General features: G+C 43.7%; 1 protein-coding gene across 3 annotated transcripts in view; it reads right to left on the reverse strand.

Moving 5' to 3' along the window:
- Nucleotides 1–23,173, reverse strand: part of LOC127433000 (kin of IRRE-like protein 3) — a 198,485-nt gene that overhangs the window by 26,913 nt on the left and 148,399 nt on the right. For all 3 annotated transcript variants that reach the window (XM_051684579.1, XM_051684578.1, XM_051684577.1), the window contains exons 5-6: nt 18,809–18,959; nt 12,209–12,314 (exon numbers count right to left, since the gene is read on the reverse strand). In XM_051684579.1, the coding sequence (XP_051540539.1) occupies nt 12,209–12,314; nt 18,809–18,959 (257 nt within the window). The remainder of the gene's footprint in view (nt 1–12,208; nt 12,315–18,808; nt 18,960–23,173) is intronic.

A 23,173-nucleotide genomic window follows, 5' to 3' on the forward strand; every position in this document is an offset into this window, starting at 1 on the left:
GGCCGACATATTATCCAATATTTGGCCAATTGAAGATTATCAGCATAACGTCTGTAGCCTCGCCCACTTTGCTAATTAACCAATTAAGCTTTACATCCCTCTTCTGTCCGTTCCAAAATCTACAAATGGCCTCCTTAATGGAAAATAAACATTAGCCGCTTTTACGCCATTGCATTGAACGTTCTCGTTGTGAAACCATATAGAAAAATAATGTACTAGTTAAACCATCATCATAAAATCATGAAGATACACTAAACATACAATAATTTTTATTTAGTTTTATAAACCATAAAATAAAACCATTCCACCAGCACGGTTGAGCACAATTAGCTAACACTTATTGTTTTTTTTTTTTTTTTTTAATACCAGCATATTTGTGTACATCTCATAAGCTATTTTTTTAATTGTATTAATCTTCATATTACATAGAAAGCAGGGTAAAAACATTTCAAACCACATTGAAAATAAACCTTGAACTAAAAAAGTGTTTAGGAGTTTGAAAAATTTAAAACGTCCTGGTTACTTTCGTAACCTCCGTTCCCTTATGGAGGGAACGAGATGTTGTGTCGATGTAGTGACACTAGGGGTCGCACTTGGGAGCCCCAAACACCTCTGATCTTTGAGAAAAGGCCAATGGGAATTGGCGAGTGGAATTTGCATGCCACTCCCCCGGACATACGGGACATGGTCCCGGCCATTTCAGTGAGTAGTTTAGTGTTGTGGCAAGAAGGACACAACGTCTCGTTCCCTCCATCAGGGAACAGAGGTTACGAAAGTAACCAGGACGTTCCCTATCTGTCACTCACTCAACATTGTGTCGATGTAGTGACACTAGGGATCCCTATACAAAATGCCACAATAAGCTGTACTGTGTTACGTGGACTGGCGGTGTGAGACGGGCAGACCGCTGTGTGCCTCGTAGCCAGCACACCAGGCCATCACGTAACCTCCCCAATGCTCCTACGAGCGTCGACTCGGGGACAAGTCGACTGCCCAAACAAATGGGGACAGGCTAGTCCAGCCATGGCTTCTTCTCCTCTTTTTTCTTCCCAAAAAAGAGTTGAAATTGTTTACCAACTGGGGGCCATAAGTGTCCGTATCGGGGTGGTGTCACTCCCAAGGGGAAGATACCACGGAGACCACACCCCGCCCGGAGTGGGGGGGGGGGGGGGGGGTTGAGTGGAAATACATCACATGGTATTACCGAGTTTTGTCGGAAATATGTCATGTGGTGAAGTCCCGTGGTAGGTCCTACCCGAGGGGGGAGGAGTTCTACAGACATGGTGACCAAGGAAGACACAGTTTACCAACAGGGAAACCATTTAGCGGAAGATACATCACACGGGGTTACCACGGGGAACCAGCGCAAGTGGAACACCTACCTCAGTACTGGGCCTAGTTAGTACACGTAGTTTCTCCGCAAACCCACCTGCCACAGGGCTAAGGAGGAAGGTCATCCAGGGTCCACAACCTTGTGAACACAACTGGGGGTCAAAAAGCATGTCTTCACCATGGGGAGGGGAAAGGCGCTATGTGCAAGCGGTACACCCGGCCAACTGTCCCGGAACTTACCTGCTCGTACCTGACAACACATGGGATGAGACCGACTCAACCCGGAGATTGTAAAACCTCGCAAAGGTGTTGGGTGTTGCCCAGCCCGCTGCTCTGCAGATGTCTGCTAAAGAGGTGCCATTGGTCAGGGCCCATGAGGCCACCACACTCCTAGTAGAGTGGGCTCATAGCCCCAAGGAGGGTGGCATGTCCTGGGCATGATATGCCATCGCGATGGCGTTAATGACCCAGTGGGTGATCCTCTGTTCGGAGACAGCGCTCCCTTTCCGCTGTCCGCCAAAGCAGACAAAGAGCTGCTCGGAGCTTCTAAAGCTCTGCGTGTGATCCAAATAAATGCGTAAAGCACGCATCGGACACAGCAACGCCAAGGCTGGGTCTGCCTCCTCCTGGGGCAGTGCTTGCAGGTTCACCACCTGATTCCTAAACAGGGTCATGGGAACCTTGGGCACATAGCCCGGTCGGGGTCTCAGGATCACGTGAGAGTAGCCCGGACCGAACTCTAGGCACATTTCGCTGACAGAGAATGCCTGCAGGTCCCCTACCCTCTTGATGGAAGTGAGTGCAGTCAGGAGGGCAGTCTTCAAAGAGAGTGCCTTTAGCTCAACCGTCTCCAGGGGTTCTAATGGAGCTCCCCGTAGACCCCAAAGGACCACAGAGAGGTCCCAAGAGGGGATGAGGCGCAATCTGGGGGGATTCAACCTCCTAGTGCCTCTCAGGAATCTGATGATCAAGTCGTGCTTCCCCAAATACTTACTGTCTTATGCATTGTGATGTGCCTATATAGTGGCTACATAGACATTTAAGGTGGAGGGGGACTGCCGCTCCTCCAGCTTCTCCTGCAGGAAGGAAACACCGATCCGACTGCACATCTCTGGGGGCCTTCGCGTCGGGAAGAACACCACTTAGCGAACAGACGCCACTTCAAGGCATACAGGCATCTCGTAGATGGAGCCCTGGCCTGAGTGATTGTGTATACCACTGCAGGTGGTAGGCACTTAGGTCTTCCGTGTCCCTCCAAAGGCCAGACATGGAGGTTCCTGAGGTCTGGTTGCAGGTACCAGATGGTGCCCCATCCCTGAGAAAGAAGGTTCTTCCTCAGGGGAATTTGCCAGGGAGGGGCTGTCACGAGGAGCGTGAGGTCTTAGAACCAAGTCTGGGTGGGCCAGTAGGGTGCTTCTAGGATGACCTGCTCCTTGTCCTCCCTGACCTTATACAACGTCTGTGCAAGTAGGCTCACTGGGGGGAACGCATACTTGCACAGCCCCAGGGGCCAGCTGTGTGCCAGCACATCTGTGCCGAGGGGAGCCTTGGTCAGAGAATACCAGAGCGGGCAGTGGGAGGATTCCCGGGAAGCGAACAGGTCTACCTGCGCTTGACCGAATCGACTCCAAATCAGCTGGACCACCTGAGGGTGGAGTCTCCACTCTCCTCTGAGTGTGACCTGCCATGATAGCGCATCCGCTGCGCTGTTGAGGTTGCCCAGGATGTGAGTGGCTCACAACAAATTGAGCCACTGCTGACTACAGAGGAGGAGACGGCGGGCGAGTTGCGACATTTGACGAGAGTGCATGCCGCTTTGGCGGTTGATGTACGCTACGTGCTTGCCCTGGATCAATGGCCGAAGCCTCCGCAGGGCGAGCAACTCGTGGCAGTTGATGTGCCAACGTAGTCGCGGGCCAGTCCAAGGACGGGTGACTGCGCGCCCGTTGCACACGGCGCCCCAGCCATGCTTGGAGGCATCCATCGTAACCACGACGCACCTGGAGACCTGCTCTAGGGGAACCCCTGCCCGTATAAATGCTAGGTCAGTCCAAGGGCTGAAGTGACAGCAGCAGACTGGCGTGATGGGCATGCGGTGTGCCCCATGGTGCCATGCCCATCTCGGACTCGAGTCTGAAGCCAGTGCTGAAGCGGTCTCATATGTATCAACCTGAGCGGTGTGACCGCTGCTGAGGACGCCATATGCCCCAGGAGCCTCTGAAACAGTTTCAGTGGGACTGCCATTTTCCATCTGAATGCTCTCAGACAGTTCAGCACTGACTGTGCGCGCTCGCTCATGAGGCGCACCATCATTGAGACTGAGTCTAACTCTATGCCAAGAAAAGAGATGCTCTGAACTGGGGAGAGCTTGCTCTTTTCCCAGTTGATCCAAAGCCCCAACCGGCTGAGGTGCCTGAGCACCAGGTCCCTTTACGCACACATAAAGTCCCACGAGTGAGCCAGAATCAGCCAGTCGTCGAGATAGTTGAGAGTGAGAATGCCCACTTCCCTTAAAGGGGCAAGGGCTGTCTCTGCGACTTTCGTGAAGGCCCGAGGTGACAGGGACAGACCGAAGGGGAGGACTTTGTACTGGTATGCCTGACCCTCGAAAGCAAACCGTAGGAAAGGCCTGTGTCGAGGTAAAACCGATACGTGGAAGTATGCGCCCTTTAGGTCTACTGCTGTGAACCAATCTTGATGTCAGACGCTCGCTAAGGTGCGTTTTTGCATCAGCATCTTGAACGCGAGTCTGTGCAAGGCCCGGTTCTGAACTCACAGTTCAAAGATTGGCCGTAACCCACCGACTTTTTTGGGTACGATGAAGTAGGGGCTGTAAAACCCCTTCTTCATCTCGGCTGAAGGGACAGGCTCTATCGCGTTCTTCCGTAGCAGGGATGCAATCTCCGCGCGTAAGGCAGCGGCGTTCTTGCCCTTCACCGAGGTGAAGCGGATGCCGCTGAACCTGGGTGGGCGCCTGGCGAACTGAATCGCATAGCTTATTCGGACGGTCTGGGTCAGCCATCACGACGGGTTGGAGAGCGCAAGCCACGCGTCCAAACTCCGGGCGACCAAGGGGACAATCGCGTCGGACGTACCAGCGGGTGGGGCCTCACGGCGGGGTGGAGCCTGAGGCGCCACATCGAGGGGGCCTGAGCCCCGAACCCGTGGCTGTGCTGAGTCTGGGGACATCGAAGCACTTACCTGGCTCCGGATACCCACCATAGGGCTGGTCAGGGAGGGGGAGCCGCCCCTGGAGTGCCATAAAGGAATGGTGGCTGGTGGTCATGATAACAACTGCTGTGTGCACCGGATATGTGACCCAGGAAATGAGGAAACTGCTCCTTTTCTGAACGTGATCTGAACAAATCAAAGAAATTCTCCTCCCGGCCCTCGACCGGGGGATGGAGTGGTCTGCTTACCATCTCTAGGCCTGCAGCAGGTCTCCACATGCCTGGGCCGCCCGTCTCGGGGTGCTTCGAAGCCTTCCTTGGGTTCTTGGCGGCCGGCCGTGAGATGGGTGGAGTCTGCTTCCTGCGGGTGGCTCCATGCCAGGCCGCGGGGGCAGGCTGCAGTGGAGCCGGTGTTGTTGCGGTAGGAGGATGCCCTTAGCAACGAGCAGACGGGGTGCGGGGTCTTGAACCGCGCCGAGGCAGGATGTACTGAATAGCCTCCATCTGCCGTTTCATCGCTGAGAACTGCTGGGCGAAGTCCTCGACGGTATCGCCGAACAGGCTGACCTGGGAGACGGGGGAGTCAAGGAACCGTACCTTGTCAGCTTCCCACATCTCGACCAAATTGAGCCATAGGTGGCGCTCCTGGACCACCAGGGTGGGCATCGCCAGCCCGAGAGTCTGCGCCGTGACCTTCATCGCTCGGAGGGCGAGGTCGGTCAACGAGTGCAGCTCCTGCATCAATACCCTCATGCAGTTCTCTTAACACCTTGAGTTGTTGCACTTGCAGGAGAGCCATGGTGTGCAGGGCGGAGGCGGCCTGTCCAGTGGCACCGCAGGCCTTAGTCGCCAGAGATGACGTAAACCTACAGGCGCTGGATGGGAGGTGGAGGTGCCGGTGTTTTGCAGGCACAGGTGCACCACAATCGCCTTATCCACCTGGGGAATCGCCGAGTACCCCCTGGCAGCCCCACCATCGAGGGTAGTGAGAGCGAAGGTCCCTTTCTTCCCGGAGGTGCATGAGGAGCTCACGAGGTCACAGCGGGCACCTTTCACTGCCCAGACCCGGGCTCTGAGCTCCTCATGCACCTCCGGGAAGAAAGAGACCAGGGCGGGGCGCGGCCGTGAGCGGCGCTCCGGGCCCAGGAACCAATCGTCAAGCTGCGAGGGTTCAGGGGGGGTGGAGGGTTCCACTCCAGCCCAACGCACGCAGCCGCCCGGGCAAGCATGGCTGCCAGCTGCACTTCAGCCTGCGACTGGGCGACAGCACCCAAAGGTGGGAGCCCAGTTGAGTCCTCAGTGTCAGCCCACTCTCCAATGCTGCAATCGAGAGCTCATCCACTTCGCGAGCGCAGAAACGAGATCGCGAACTCACCCTGAGACGAGCTGGCAGTCTCATCCCAGCAGAGCAAATGAGTGTACTGGGGAATGGGAGGTCCGTGGGGAGTTACATGGCGGAGTGGCTCCCATTGGGGTCCCCAAATCGCCCCCAGTGCTAACAGATGCGGCCTCAAACGCATAGGTAGAAGGACCGAGGTGGGGAGCCACTGGGGTGGCTTTTTCCTCTAAGGAAGGAAAAAACCGCGACCGCAACGTTGCCATGGTCACGCTCTCGTAGTGAGAACATGACCGGAACATGGCTCCGAAGAGAAAATCTGAATGAGTGGTTGTGAGCCAGCTCCTTTTATACCCGTATGTCCGGGGGAGTGGCATGCAAATTCCACTCGCCAATTCCCATTGGCCTTTTCTCAGAGATCAGAGGTGTTTGGGGCTCCAAAGGGCGACCCCTAGTGTCACTACATCAACACAATGTCGAGTGAGTGACAGATAGGGAACAAAGGATGTGTCTCTTCTCACTCCCTAGCTTTCTATGTCATGAATTGGAGTTAGAGTTGAATTTCGGGAGGAGCAGTTTCATCTAATCTTGCAGTCATCACTAGAGTTTATAAAGGCTTGCATACCTCTCCAGCGACAATTCTTCCACCATACCTCCTCCACCCCATCTCCACATAATTTTACATAAATTTCCATTAATCCATTGACATGTATTATCTCTATATCTAGTCTGGGGGAATCTTGGAGCGTGAGTCAAGTCTCATGTTCTGGGTCCTCCATTGCAGACAGCAAGCCAAACCATTTACTATTATCTCAAGATTATATCAACACGCGAACTCATTAATCAGTACATTGTGAACAGGAATTCGGGCAATAGCAATGCTAATGATCCATTAAACATTGGGACACTGTTGACTCAAATAACTGCGACATGATTACAAGGTTGTTCTTTAAAAAGGCAGCTGGTATTAATCAACAATATCACAGTATAAAAAGACACTATCGCGCACTTTCGTTGTAGAGGGTATGTACAACGTACACAGCTGTTGTGAAAGACAAATTACATAAATGACCAAAAACATGTAGAGCGTATTTTTTTATATTTTTCTAACAAGTCCATTATTTAAAGGTTTGTGGGATTGTATCCCTTTCATACACATTATGAATAAAAGATAATTACAAACAAAATCTCTTTAAAAGACTGAAAATAAAGCTTTGGCTTCATTAAATTTGCGCTTGTCCTCTAATGACTTGAGGAATTTCAGAAGACATGACAACATTTCCTGTAAGGGAACATAGTGAACAACAACACTCACTGTTTTTTTTAACGGTGCATTCTGGGAATTTTTAAGGAGTGAACGTTTTCATGCAGTGGAAATGTAAGTGTAAGTGTAGCAGGAAGATCTTGGGATTCAGTCTATCAGGTATCTCACCCAATCACAATACAGCCTCTGCTTTATAAGTCTGCCAGCTACCTTTCATAGTTCACATACTTCCGTGTATTCACCCCCCCATCCCACCCCATCTCCACCAGTTTAGGTCCCATCCTGGGCAGGGGTAAGCTCCGCTACCCTGCCGTCATCACCTCCATCAGGATCTGACGGTTCAAGCAAGCATCCAAATGCTGAACCGTAGGACGGGGCTTACGCCAAATGATATAAGTATCCTTTTTTTCACATTTATTCTGACAATCTTGAGTCTTTCTGATAGAACTATTTTGTGAATGTGACAGCCCTTGACATGGTTGACTCCCTACTAGACAGTGCTCTGACTGCTGACATACAAAATACGAAAAAAAAAAATGAATTAATTAATATTAATATTTAAATTCAAATTATTAGTCAAATAGTTATGATGATAATATCATTTGAAATGGAAAACTTTAAAATCCAATTAGAAAAATGCTAAATAAATTTTTTTATTTTATTTTATTTTATTTATTTATTTTTTACTAGTGGTCTTAGACATTTGGACCCCTCTGTATATCAACATCTGTCATCGAAAAACCCATGTTGGTCAACCACAAGTAACATGGAGCTGTGAGCTCTACTGCGGACTTCCCAACAAGATCATATGACACCAGATTCCATTAGATATATAATAGCTCTGCGAAACTATGAAAAGTCATGAATGAAAAATACTCAAGGTTTTAAATGGCCATCATGACCACTAAATGTAAAGGCTTTATTCCTGCTAATTAATTTACAGCCTCACTAATCGCATTTCAAATGCCATGGGAGGACAGTGATGGATTTTATTTCTACAAGCGTCTGGACTGGACGCTTCCAATAAGCATTGCTACATTTTGTTTAAAAAAAAAAAAAAAAAAAAAAAAGAAAAAAAGACAAGAGTTAAATTAATTTCCATATTTATGTAAACAAAATGAACATGAATAAAATATTGGCTAGTGAAAATAATCCTTCCCCTTTCTAGTGAGGCAGCTCTAATCCTCTCGCAGGGACGGTGTAATGCCCACAGGAAATCTCTCGCAATCAGTAATGACTTTCTTCGTAATTAGTTGGGCTTCTGTGTTCCTGCAGTGTGAATTTTCAAACACTGCATTTCTCTGGAGCGAGTCTCTGTGTGGAAAGTTTTCCTGCACTTGATTGATGGTTTCACGACATTACATATGGCCAATGGTTCGGTCTGTGGTACACAACACGACCGGCTGTTCTTCTGAAGCCTGCTGCAGTGGGTCAGGGGACAGAAGACACACAGTGCCCTCTGAGCTTCTAAAATCCTTTGCCCAGCTGGCTGAGGGCACAGGCGGAAGGCTCTGTTGTGTATTGGTCTGCGCTTCTTTAGACCTCTCCTGCATGAATAATGCATGAAAATCTGATGGGGTGGGAGGTGAGATTGTCTCTCAGTCCACACTGATTAAAAACAAGAGTCAGAGAGATGGTATGTGTGACACGGTCTTTTGCTATATGACGAGTTCCTCATGAGGAAGATCAAGAAAATAATCAAGAAATGATCATAGACATAATTTACTGTGGGTATGGTGGGCTTTTTTCTCTGAAAGGTTTGTCCCCATGACTTTATGATATAGCTTGCAGCAAGTATATTTATAATACAAAAGAAGTTAATCTCCAATTTATTGAGCAGAAATTAAATGAGTAATTACAATGAGAGATGATCTGGCACTGAAATTCGTTATTTTTAATGTTTTGCTAAGTGGTTGTTACAGTTTGCTATCCAAGTCACAAAAAATTTGTTCTCGCTGCTGATATACATCGACTGATGTACAGTGGCATTTTTGGTATATTTAAACAAAAACGTATAGAAGGAGACGGGTCACTGGTATACTTATGAATGGGAAAAAATAGTAACACTGAACATGGCAGCTCTTGAAAATTGAAGTGCCGCCTTACATTTAAAAGAGCAAATCACTTTTTTGATACAGACATCACTTGAACAATTTTTTTTTATTTTTTTTATTTTTTTTGTGATCTGAGCTAAAGAAGCACAATTTATGATATGATAGTTGTCAGAGTTTATTGCTGATTTGAAACATGTTATTTGCTCATAATCTCGACCAACCGCTTTGGTGTTTTTGGTCTTTGCCTATTCAAGTATACAGGAACTGTCCTTGTATCCATAGAAAACAGCATCTCACAAGCTTCCCAGAGGCGTTATAAACATGGCCAATGGCGACGAGTGACCTGACTTGCAGTAAGGTGACTTTGTTTAATTCCCTGCAACACTTATATTCAAAGTGAAAATGAAACCAACAAGTTAAGTTTGATCCAGTGGCAGATGTATAGAAGTTATCAAATAAAATGTAAGTTCATTTGAGCCCTTGAATCGGTCGACAAGAATTGCTCCATCAAATGTGTAATGAGAACTGTGTAATGAGCCACTCAATGTGCTATTGAAATTGTTACTTATCTGCCTTTGAAGATTTTATTTCTAATTGTAATGTTATTAATAAATTATTCAAATTTCAGTTTTGTCTTGGGAATGATCGAATAATCTACTATAAACTTGATCTTTGACATTATAATATCGTATAGACTATTTATCAAAGCAGAAAAAAATCCATATATTTCAATCTAAAATAATCCATAACCTAATTAATAGATCCTTTTCACTGACTGTATTAAGCGTAAATTAGCAAATATATATATATATATATACACACACACACACTACTGGTCAAAATTTTTGAAACACGACTGAAATGTTTTTCATGATCTTAAAAATCTTTTGATCTGAAGGTGTATGCTTAAATGTTTGAAATTAGTTTTGTAGACAAAAACATAATTGTGCCACCATATTCATTTATTTCATTATAAAACTAAAATGTAATTAAAAAAAAAAAGTTTTTGAAATGTATGACTTGGTCCAAATTTTAAAGAAAAGCAGCAAATAAGTGCCCAACATAGATGGGAACTCCTTCAATACTGTTTAAAAAGCATCCCAGGGTGATACCTCAAGAAGTTGGTTGAGAAAATGTCAAGAGTACATGTCTGCAAATTCTAGGCAAAGGGTGACTACTTTGAAGATGCTAAAATATAACACAGTTTTGATTTATTTTGGATTTTGTTTAGTCACAACAAAATTCCCAAAGTTCCATTTATGTTATTCCATAGTTTTGATGACTTTACTATTAATCAAAAATGTAAAAAAAAATTATAATAAAGAATGAGTAAGTGTTTCAAAACTTTTGACCGGTAGTGTATATATATATATATATATTTAAGCAATATCACATGAGCAAGAGTGCGATATGGCCCTACATCAGCACTGCTGTGATTCGGCCGCAGGCCGAGTGCCGTAGGTAATCTCAGCAGTGCTGATTTAGGGCCATATAGCATGATTGCGAGCGTGACATTGCTTATATACAACAGTTCAATGAACAAGTAAATTAAAAAAAATTAGGAAAAACTGAGTACGGTCATAAAAACGCATTTGTGCATGGAACTACTTTATTATGCGGCGGATCAGAATCTGCCGTTGCTAGTTCAAACCAAATAATGCCTCCAAGCCTCCATTAGTAATTCAAAAATTTCACTTCAGAAATAGTATCACGGCTTGTGCTGTTATTGGATAAACAAGGATGGATGGATGTGTGTGTGTGTGTGTGAGTGTGAGTGTGAGTGTGTGTGTGAGAGAGAGAGAGAGAGAGAGAGAGAGAGAGAGAGAGATTGATGGAGCATGTGCTATCACCTGTTGCCACTCCCAAGCACAGATGCTGTCAGCTTTCTGAAGATCAGCTTTCTCAGTGGAAAAGTAGCAGTCCAAGCGGGGGTAATTCCACCTATTTTGTGGTAGCCGGTGCGCAAGAGTCGATCACTACAGAAACCGCAATGTCCTTCATTTTAAACAGTGTGTCCACTCCAGTGTGGAAAGTTTGATAAGAGGTAAGCGCCTTCAGTTTGTGTAATTAATCAGTCTGTTGTGTCTCTCAGCTGTGATGAGCCGTAATGCTGAAGTTGTTTGTTTAAAGCCGTTTAAAGCTATTTCCTAGCTTTAGTAGTAGTAATACAAGCGATCATATTGTGCTGTATGTAAACACTGGCTGACGCAGATCATTTGTAACATTATTTGTGTTATATTACCATTGCATTAATGTAGAGTTTGTTTAAAAACTTGTCAACACTGTTGTGATGGTGTTTCAAATATATCTTCTGAGGAAGTGACTGTAAATTAGACATCTTTCTCTCTTCTGACTACTGCAAACAATCTCTCTCTTTTTTTCCTGTTTTGGAAAGTCATGGAAATGTAATAGTGGGCTTTTTGTTTTGCTATTGGAGCAAGTGTAAATGAAAAAAAATTATATTTTCTATGGTCTCCCATGTAGATAGAATAATTACACCACTATAGTTTACTTCCGCGTCCCAAACCCTGAAATGTGAAAAGGGTCCATACTCGTGAACTAAGCCTTTGCCAGTTTGTGAAGTCACAACCAGCACATCCCCTCATCCCCACATTCATTGTGATAATGATTTCCTGTCAAATGTCTTGCCAAACTCCTAAATGTAAAAGCACATCCTTACAGGAAAACATCTGTAAGGATGTTGCACATGTCTGATTTCACTCGTGAGTTTTGTGTGGTTTTGGAACATTTAACAGATGCTTCCAAAGTTTCATATGGTGCCAAATCTGCAAATGTCAAGCCTCAGGGGCTATTTTTATGAGATCATGTGAATAAACAACAACACATTAATTTAATATGCTCCCACACGTGCATACGTGATGAACATGTGTTCACATGTGAAATTCATGTATTTTTCCATTAAGGCATGTGCACAAAAGCAAAAGCGCCTGTATACAATCAGGAGAGAGAAAGAATGAGACACTGGCAAAGAAAAGCATTGTTATGGCCTGTGTGTGTGTGCGTGTGTGAGAGAGAGAGAGAGAGTTCTCACCTGTAATGAGTGACAGGAGGATTTGCTTTTGCAGCACAGTGGAACTTGACCAGATTGCCTTCCAGAACAGGCTGCGGTTCCACAGAGAGGTTCACCAATGGGAAATCTGCAGGAGCAGAGAAGCCGGTCAACTTCATCTTCCCAGAGAATGCCTCCAAACGCTCATTAATAAACACTCGTCAGAAAGATTAATTGCAGATTAAAGAACAAACTAAAAATAAGCTCTAAAAAGTGGGAACGGCTTGATTATTCCTTTTCTTAGTAATGGGAGCTACTTTGCATTAAGATTAATTGGAACTGTAACTCGCCTTCTAATAGCTGAATTAGAATTCAAACAACTTTTAAAATGAGAATGATTAAAGAGAGTTTTTGGCAATATGAAGAAATAGATTGATTACACAAATTAAACAAACAGCAGCCATATTTAGATTAAGCAAAAGCTGTATTTACCCCTAGACCTTGTATCAAGCTGTTTCAAAGACAATTACATTTGATTTATTTAGCGTCATTGTATGTCATTTTCAATTTAAACCGCAATTTTTATTTATTTTTTTCATTAAAGGAATAGTTTGCCCAAAACTGAAAATTCTCTCATCATTTACTCACCCTTATGCAATCCCAGATGTGTATGACTTTCTTTCATCTGCTGAACTCAAATGAAGATTTTTAGAAGAATTTCTCAGCTCTTTAGGTCCATAAAATTCAAGTGAATGGGTGCCAACATCTTGAAGATCCAAAAATCACATAAGTCAGCATTTAAGTAATCCATATGACTCCAGTGGTTAAATACATGTCTTTAGAAGTGATAGGTGTGGGTGAGAAACAGATCAATATTTAAGTCCTTTTTTTACAATAAATTCTCCTCTGTGCTCAGTCAATCTTTACTGGGCAGGGAATAGAATTTCTAGAAAAAAAAAGGACTTAAATATTGATTTACCCACACCTGTCATATCACTTCTGAAGATATGGATTAAAACACTGGAGTTGTATGGATTACTTTTATGCTCCCTTTATGTGCTTTTTGGAGTGTCAAAGTTTTGGCAGCCATTCACTTGCATTGTATGGACCTACAGAGCTAAAATATTCTGGAGTGCATGTATAGGTTGGATCAAGGCTATTCTAGCTTCAAAAATAGAGAAATATGACACAAACAGTGTCTGTTGCTTTCATTCACACTCAAAACCCAAACCTCAACAATCACACAGGAATGACAGCATACAGACAGAAAGTGACAGCAGACAGACAGGCGCTGACACACTTCGAGCTGAAGGAACCATCTCAGAAAGCATGATGGTGTTGAATGTTTGGACACAGGGCATGTTGGACATTAACTAGACCAGCAGTAGAAAAATCAGCACCATATCAACAAATCACAGCAATTCCAGACAGCAATGTTTCCTCCTGCTGTTTTTCCCCCAAAATCCTCAAACTTTAAAATGAGAAAAGCTCCTACAATCTGCCCCAGTCCTGTCAAAGCACAGTGGACATATCTGTCACCTCCCACAGGTCTGAATATGATTAGAGGCCTCTGGAAAGCCCAGACACAGTGCTGGGTCTGATTTCTCATTAGCAGTCTGCTCCCGTCATTCGCCAAACGTATTTGTACCTTGGACAGATGTTTCATTCATAATGCCTTATGGCGTGGGACTAGTCATTTAAAACTTACCTGCAGGCTTTCCGAAATACGCCGAAAAGAAATATCAACACTTTCGAATGTATTTGAGAAACAATAACAACAATAAAGAGCGAGCAGTTAACAAAGCAAGAAACTAAGCTGTCTGGCTTCTTATGAAAACATACCAGAACCTCAGATGGTACAGAATCAACATTGATTTGTGGTCATTCATTTTAAATGAAGTTTGCACTGGATTGTGGTATCACTGGGATTTGGAGCAGTTTCTAAGGTTTCCAAAATGTTCTGCTGTTCAATCATGTGTCAGTGTGTTTTATGAAATGCAAATGTTGAATGGGGTGTTATGATCTTACAGTTAGGATATTTTCCAAATTGTTGTCACAATCTTTAGAACTATATAGGTGCAAATATGGATCTGAAAAGCAACCTAATAAGAAAGATTCAATCATGTTTAGTGTATTTTACAAAATGTAAAGGTTTGTATAGGTTTGACGATTTAACAATTACAATATTTCTGAAAAAATTTATTAAATAATTGTATTACTCAGTATTTTATCTTGTTTCCATTTAAAATATCTGAACATCCTTAAAACACAAATTATTTTAGGGAAAAATAATTAAAAGGCAAAATAAGTTAATTTTTCTGGCAAATTTATTTTTATAATTTTTTTGCAGTGAAGAATTACATGCAAATTACAGTATCATATGAAAGGCAAAATTATTAAGAAAAATGCATGTCTGGTTTCTAAGCTTTCCAAAATCTTCTTCAGTTCAATTATGTTTCGGAGTGTCTTACGAAATACACATGCTGAATGCAGTTTTACAATCTTACGGTTAAGATTATTATAAAAAAAATTTATATACACTATTTGTTTTCACAATCTTCTGAACTACATGCAAATATGCATATGAAAAGCAAACATGTTAAGAAAGAAGCACGTCCTCCATATGTAAAGGCATGCATCTATTTTGGAGAGAGGACTCGAGGGGCGATGCAAGTGAGTGTTTCCTTGAGTTTGATAAAGCACCTCTTGTCGTTTCCTTTGTCTGGAGTGAGTGCGCTCACTGACAGGAGCTCACGAGAGGCCCCCAGACACAACTCCATGTGAGCATGCGGTCATTAATTATTCCTAACAAACAGCATTGTTTTCAATCCCACTCTTATTTACAAGGCAATTACTGTGAGAAGCGGCAAGCCACTCTCCTCTCCTGCGTACTAATTCTTAAATGAACCACTACACCAAGGACCACAAGCTAACAGCATGAAAGATCTCCATGCCACATTCGAGCAAAAGGGTCAGATGGTGATGGGGGTATCGACGCCTTCAGATTCAGGCAATCAGCGGCAGTAACTGTGAAGAATATTATGGGACTGTATGATTAAGTCAAATATCAAGAGACACATTTGAGTCTTAAGAGGGAAAACAACTGAAATGGGTTAAAATGAAGTGTGCGATGGATTGATGAGGGCTGCTAGCCGATGCGAGCCTTGAGAACACTTTCATGAAATATGAAACGTGTTGTTTAATTTTGATTACTGAATGTGGTTCAGAGGCAGTGATGACCTTTAAAGAGAGAACATGTGAATGGAAGAAGGAGAGGGCTGGAGATGTGAATGTCAACACATCGCAGATTAATTTTTGTATCTAGTCTTGAAGATTGGTTGAGAGTCCAGAGATCCTTATCGAAATGGTGTTGTGTGAAGAGGAACTTCTCAAATTTCCATTAATCACCATCATAAAGTAATTTTTTTAGAGTGTGCTTCCATGGAAATAATCAATGGAATCTAGAATGGAAGTCTCAGAGGGTGTCCGACTAATTAAAAAGTAGTGCCCATATCAATGGGAAGCTTCATCCGAGTGATACAAACCCTTAACTCTGGCACACCAGACACTGAAAGACCATCTGTTCACGGCCAAACTGATTAAAGAAATGCATATTTACCAGTTTTCCTGATGAAAAGACCAGCTAAGGCCAGCCTGATTTTCCACGATGGACCAGATTGCTTTATGCTGACTAGTGTTGGGTTGGTGCTAATATAGTTGGTGGACCATCATAGCCAAACTGTTTACCAATAAAACTTATTACCTGAAAAGGTATTTTCAGACTGGAGTCCAAAAAAGACCAAAAAGTGAAGAGATTAAAAAGAACCCACTTCCTTTGGAATTTAAACTGTCGCTGGACCTAAAAAGTGGGCTCAGAACTCAGTTTGGCCCAATTTAAATGAGTCCACTTTCCATTCACTTTGACCTGGTCAAAGTTTACACCTGGTATTAAGATGTGGTTATCCAATCACATGTGATCACAAGTTCCAATCGGACAGTTATTTCCTTTTAAAGCCGTTCGTTACTGGCAAAGTTTAAACTTTTGTAGACAGGTGAGGGGTGACAACGCATTTCTCTTCTTCACTTCTGTCCGGGACGTATTCAGGACGGATTAGTGTTTACACCTCAAATGCGATGTGGTCACATGCATTTCTGACTACCTCCATATGTGGTTTTTGTACTCAGATCACAAAATGTTTTGCGCCCCGTTTACACCTGTATTTAATGCTGACCACTTATGATCCGATCACATTTTAATACCAGGAGTAAACGGGGTCGTTTAAAAAAAAAAAAGAAAAAAAAAGTGGTTTTCCACTTTTCACAGAGATTATTTAACAAAAACACTCTCTTTATATCTTCATATTCACATGCTGGATTTCAATTTCTCCTTCATTGTAGGCATTTGCCCAACATTAAAATATTAATCCATCTTCTTAACAAATTGAATAAACTGAAAAAGCATAATACAATAGTGATATTATAATTTAGAATGATATAATGTATCATCTTATAATACAGTATGTCATTTTAATACAACCCTCATTAAACCCTCCTTACCTCCATTATTGAACTAAAATAAGATGCTTTCTCCTCCTCTATGTTATTGTGTGTCATTATTATCCAGAATTATCATCATATGCTTGGTTGCTTGGTCAGAAAAATTGCATGAAGACAGCCAAAGCAGTTATTGGGTGGTCAGTGGGATTCACAGCAGGTCAGGACAGACAAAAACCTCACTGACTGGTTTTGAAGGAGCCCTGATAAATAGGCCAGTACTTTTACAGCCAAGAGCTTATAAATGATTAGAAACCAATGTTTCCTGTCTAGTCTGAAGAGAAGGGTCAGAGTTACTCGTTACACTTATTTAGGTCACCAGTGACTCATATGCCCACAGATCAGTGCCGTTTATTATCCGTACACTTTAGGCAAAACACAAAAACTTCAAACGAAATGGAATTGTATGATTTTTTTTTGCTCTGAAGATGAACTCATCCAGCTCTTTCACATTGCCTTATATGATCAAACCTGTAGGTTTATAACTGTTGTTGTTGGGCAATTACCTACAGAGAAGGATCCACAAGTGGAAAAACAACATGTGAATTTGAAAATGTAATGAAAGTGTTTATGTTAAATAATCTCAGGTACCGCTCTGCACATTTATATACGCTTTGTTCCACAGCAAGCATTATGGACTGTAAGGTCCCCCACAAACCACGCTCCATCATGGTACCTCACCTAACAGCTGCCTGTCATGAATATTGATGTTGTGGCGTGTCAGAAAAGCGCCCCTAGTGCCGGTTTGAGGTCCCTGTAGGCCAACATGGCCAAAAGGTTCTAGCACCTCTCCGCTCTCAGTCATCACTTATTTACCCAGCACATGTTGTTCCAGCTTGTGGTCTACAGCTCAGGTTAGACGCACTCACACTCAGTGTGAATTATTCTGATTAAGACGGCTAAAGGGAAGTTCAAGTTAGCCACAGGAAGTACACCCTGAATCTTGAGCTAAATCAATCGTGACAGCAGCAGCTGGCTTATTTGTGGCAATTTTATTGACTTGCAAGTAGGAGAGCAGAAATCGTCTAAAACGTGTGTGGATGTACAAATAAATGGCTGATTTTACTTTCTGTAATCATGGTTAAATAATTCAATGTAAGAAAAGTGGATTTTGTTGGCTGTCACAGATGTGGAAACATCTGAGCTGACCAATCAGAGGTGTTCGTGGAATCCAGTGTAGAAAGAGGCTTACAGTAAACGACTCTTCTGTTGTTTTGCATGACAAAATGATTTGGGCCGAGTCCAGTGGAGCAAAAAAACAGACAAACGTTTTTTTGGTTTAGGCTTTCATTTGTGAATTTGAGCTCCATTGTGATGAGGCGCATAAAATAGAATTTATGGATGTGAAGAAAGGAGCTGTCAGAACTTGTGGATTTTTAAATATTATATATTTTCTAGTTTATTAGTCAGAGTTCACATCTTTCAACACATGAGTGAGTTGAAGGAATGCCTTTGTTCACGATGCATATTATTGTCAGAAATATTTCAGTAAACATTCTTATCTTCGCACTGAATTAGTTAATGCCTTTCTTTTTTGCGCTTTCAGAAAAAAAAATTGACAGTGAAGCTTATGAATGCTAGAAATAAAAATAAACAACACGCTGTTTACCAGTAGGGGAGGAGCTGGTTGTGTTTAATTTTCGCAATGTTTGATAGCTTACAATAAGCATCCACAATGCCCGGCTTAATGCTCAGAAACGTTCCCCATACACACAGTGAGCAGAAAATCTGTCACTTATGAATTTTACAATTGTGTCTCAAAGAAAAAAAAAAAAAAAAAGACGAAAAAACAAAACAAAAACAACAACTGTGTCAAGTTTTGTGTGTCTGCGTATTGAAGTACGACATGTGCTCAGACATCAGAATGCATGCATACGCAACGACTGTTTGGATAAAGAAAATAGGACAGCACATTGCGGATTTTCACGTGTGAATAATTTATCTACACAGACAGGAAAACACAAGAACTGCTCAAAACAGAATGCAGGTCAAAGAATTTGGAAGGGAATGTAAGCTTGAGTGTGTTTGGCACTAATTATGTTTGAGCAGAAGCGCAGTCGGTGGAAGAATTGGAAAGCCCACACTCACGTTGAATGTCGATGGTGACTGTGGCCTCCTTGCCGTTTGGCGCCGCTTTGTTGGAGGCACGGCAGGTGATCTGTTGTCCGCTTTCGATGTTGGAGGCAGAGATGTGGAGCGAGCTGACCGTGCTTTCTCTTCTGCCATCTCGCAGCAGTGTCTAAGAAAAAAAAAAGACCATAGTCTTTAAAGTGTCAGGAAGGCAGTATTACACAGATGGATATTAACAAAAGGTTCAACGATAAGGATGGCCCACCGGCCCAGGGCCAGTGTGAGAGGTTTTCAGGCCAGTTAACGAAACTGTCACTTGCCCTATCAGGGCAGTACTGCGTTGTAACTAAATTAGAAATTTGTTGATCTTGTAAATGTATTTTATTGCCTTGCAATAAATCCTTTAATATTTGGACTGGATTCTGTGAAGTACCAAACGTTGCTGATGTATTGAATTTCGAATTCTGCTGATTTAAACATGTCACTTTTAAATTAGGTTACACTACCAAGCTTGCTAACATAGATGAGGTTTTGCAAAAATTGCATTATCGTCATTTTTGCCGAAACAACAGCAATAGCTTTGTGTGATGAATAGCCCGAAAGTTGTTACTCACCAAAAATCTTGCCCATAGCCACAGCTCTCAAATGAGGAAAATAGAGAGAAAGGTGACTAACTTCAGTCTATTTCGCTATCATTTGGCTTTAGAAGACTTGGAATTCAGTGTACTTACTGTATATACACAAGTCATATGGACTACTTTTATGGTGTCTGGTCAAAGACGGACTATAAATCTTGCAATCAGGTCCTCTCTGTTGGAGGTCACTTGAGCAGTCTGATACACTATATTGCCAAAAGTATTCGCTCATCTGCCTTTAGACGCATATGAACTTAAGTGACATCCCATTCTTAATCCATAGGGTTTAATATGACGTCGGCCCACCCCTTGCAGCTATAACAGCTTCAACTCTTCTGGGAAGGATTTCCACAAGGTTTAGGAGTGTGTTTATGAGAATTTTTGACCATTCTTCCAGAAGCGCATTTGTGAGGTCAGACACTGATGTTGGATGAGAAGGCCTGGCTCGCAGTCTTCGCTCTAATTCATCCCAAAGGTGCTCTGTCGGGTTGAGGTCAGAACTCTGTGCAGGCCAGTCAAGTTCTTCCACACCAAACTCGCTCATCCATGTCTTTATGGACCTTGCTTTGTGCACTGGTGCGCAGTCATGTTGGAACAGGAAGGGGCCATCCCCAAACTGTTCCCACAAAGTTGGGAGCATGGAATTGTCCAAAATCTCTTGGTATGCTGAAGCATTCAGAGTTCCTTTCACTGGAACTAAGGGGCCAAGCCCAGCTCCTGAAAAACAACCCCACACCATAATCCCCCCTCCACCAAACTTCACAGTTGGCACAATGCAGTCAGACAAGTACCATTCTCCTGGCAACCGCCAAACCCAGACTCGTCCATCAGATTGCCAGATGGAGAAGCGTGATTCGTCACTCCAGAGAACGCGTCTCCACTGCTCTAGAGTCCAGTGGCGGCGTGCTTTACACCACTGCATCTGACGCTTTGCATTGCACTTGGTGATGTATGGCTTGGATGCAGCTGCTCGGCCATGGAAACCCATTCCATGAAGCTCTCTACGCACTGTTCTTGAGCTAATCTGAAGGCCACATGAACTTTGGAGGTCTGTAGCGATTAACTCTGCAGAAAGTTGGTGACCTCTGCGCAATATGTGCCTCAGCATCCGCTGACCCCGCTCTGTCATTTTACGTGGCCTACCACTCCGTGGCTGAGTTGCTGTCATTCCCAATCGCTTCCACTTTGTTATAATACCACTGACAGTTGACTGTGGAATATTTAGTAGCGAGGAAATTTCACGACTGGACTTGTTGCACAGGTGTCACAGTACCACGCTGGAATTCACTGAGCTCCTGAGCGGCCCATTCTTTCACAAATGTTTGTAGAAGCAGTCTGCATGCCTAGGTGCTTCATTTTATACACCTGTGGCCATGGAAGTGATTGGAACAATTGAATTCAATTATTTGGATGGGTGAGCGAATACTTTTGGCAATATAGTGTATGAAAAAAGCGTCTACCCAAAGTGTTCAAAGCAGGAACATGTAGCTATACTGTAGCATTCCAGAAAGGTTCACTTTGGGTCTGAATATTAAAATCTGAATGGAGAGTATTACAATGGAACAAAAATTCCACTGCCATAACAGTGTAGACGATAATTCATTTATCAGCCACAAAGCATCTTATTCATGGTGATATTACCTGCACATGGTGATATTACCTGTGTGATTTTGAGACACTGTTTATTCAGAAAAAGATTATTAAAAAATTGGTACAGATATTTGAAGGATATTGACTTCATCTAAAACACCCATCTGCCTTGCAGCTATAACATATTCTCTAGCAAAATTAATCAAATAACACAATAAAAGAGTGTTCAGAGTGGAGCACAAGTCCTGGAGAAAAATTCAAATTTCTCATGCTTTTATCATCTGACATTCTTCTACCAGCTGATTGTGTTATGATAAGAAAAGGTTCATTTTCAGATATAAATAAAAGTTTCGGCACAAAATCAAGTTTTCAGAACCAATGTACAGTATTCAGGATATGTACAATATCCTGTTTGTATTTAAACAACAGATTCATCTCTTTAATATGCAATTAGTATGTACTGGCATGACTTTCAAGACATGAATAACTTTGTCTCATGGAGGTACTTGATCATTTCAGAAGAATTTTAAAGAGTCTCCCAAGTGTAGAACAGATTTGAAAGCAGTGTGTGACGAGGAGGAGGGCGTAGCCGGGCCATGAGAATGCACGCCCGGCGCTGAATCATCCTAATCAGCCGGGAGGGGGATAAGGACCAGCCGGACACGCCAGTTTGGGAGAGAGAGAAGCATGTATCTGTGTGTGTGCGTCTATGTTTCATTGTACTGTTTAAATTTGAGTTTGAAATTAAAGTTCTGTTGATTGTTCACTCCGGTTCCCACTTCCTATTTGGTAGGGAAGGCAGAGTCTGCCACAGTGGTGCCGAAACCCAAGATAGGAGGAAGATGCGCTGTCAGAAAAGCCCTCGCCGCTGGGGGAGGGTCGTGACGCCAAGGAGGTATGATACGGTGGTACTGGAGTGGTTCGCCCGAAGGCGGAGGAGACCGCTGCCGTCCGCCAGGAGACGAAGGAGCCACTGCCATCCACCAGGGGGTGGGGGAGCTCGCTACCATCCGCCAGGAAGCAGAGGAGCCGCTGCTGGTCGCTAGAGGGTGGAGGAGGACGGGGGAGCTCGCGGTCGTCCGACGGGAGGCGGAGGAGCTGCTGACGTCTGCCGGGAGGCGGAGGTCACTACTGTCTGCCAGGAGGTGAGGTCCAGTGCCATCGCCCGGCGTTGTGGTGGTCCGCTGCCCAGCTGGCCGAGGACCGAATGGCACCATGGTTGGGGACTGCAGTATTACTTTTTTTTCTCTCTCTCTCCTCTCTCCAAAGAGGCAGGGAAGAACTGCCGGCAGAAGGAAGGGAGGGGAGTACGTCAAGCCGGAGGATTCCCGGCCTGAATCAGGAGGTGGAGGAGTGTGACAAGGAGGAGGGTGTGACCGGGAAGTGAGGACGCACGCTCGGTGCTGAATCGTCCTAATCTGCCGGGAGGGGGATAAGGACGAGCCGGAGATGCCAGTTTGGGAGAGAGACACAGTGCTTCTTTTGGAAAACAGCTAACCTGTCTAGCTTGCTTGTGTCTGAATTGCTTGTGTCTGAATTAGGCCTGGTTAATTAATGAAGGGACTCTCTCCGGTGGGTGCTGAGGGTTTCGGCTTACTCGAAATGAGCAGATTACACTCTCCAATCACGGTATGAGCGGTACTTTAAACACATTTCCTGCCCTCTCAATTTCCTCCCCTTAGCTGACAAACTGAGCAAATTGCTGAGGAACACATTCATAATGGAGTGCTGGAATGTTTTTCCATTATGACATATTTAAAGCACTGCATTACAGCTCCACTTTGCCCCAAGGATTAAATTAAAAATTACTCCTTACTTGTCATTAATTTGACAGTCGGCATTTCGTGGACATGCAGTCAGACGGAGTGCAGGATTTCATGAGAGAATTTTACAGTGACATGTGAAATAGGGGAACGCGTGGCTGAGGATATTGAAAATATCAACTGTAGCCACAAAAGTAGTGTGCTTTATACACAGCATGTTTTGGTATCAAAAAGGCATTTGAACATTTTGATCTAATCAAAATGTTTGGCCATCACAAGCATGTTCCAACATTCAAATCAAAACATTCAAGGAACAATTTTTGGGTATCACTTGTTTAACTGTTACATTTACAAAAAAAACAAACATATGAGACAGAATTTTTGAGAATCACTGG

Source organism: Myxocyprinus asiaticus, chromosome 42 (assembly GCF_019703515.2).
Source record: "Myxocyprinus asiaticus isolate MX2 ecotype Aquarium Trade chromosome 42, UBuf_Myxa_2, whole genome shotgun sequence".
NCBI classification, from domain to species: Eukaryota; Metazoa; Chordata; class Actinopteri; order Cypriniformes; family Catostomidae; genus Myxocyprinus; species Myxocyprinus asiaticus.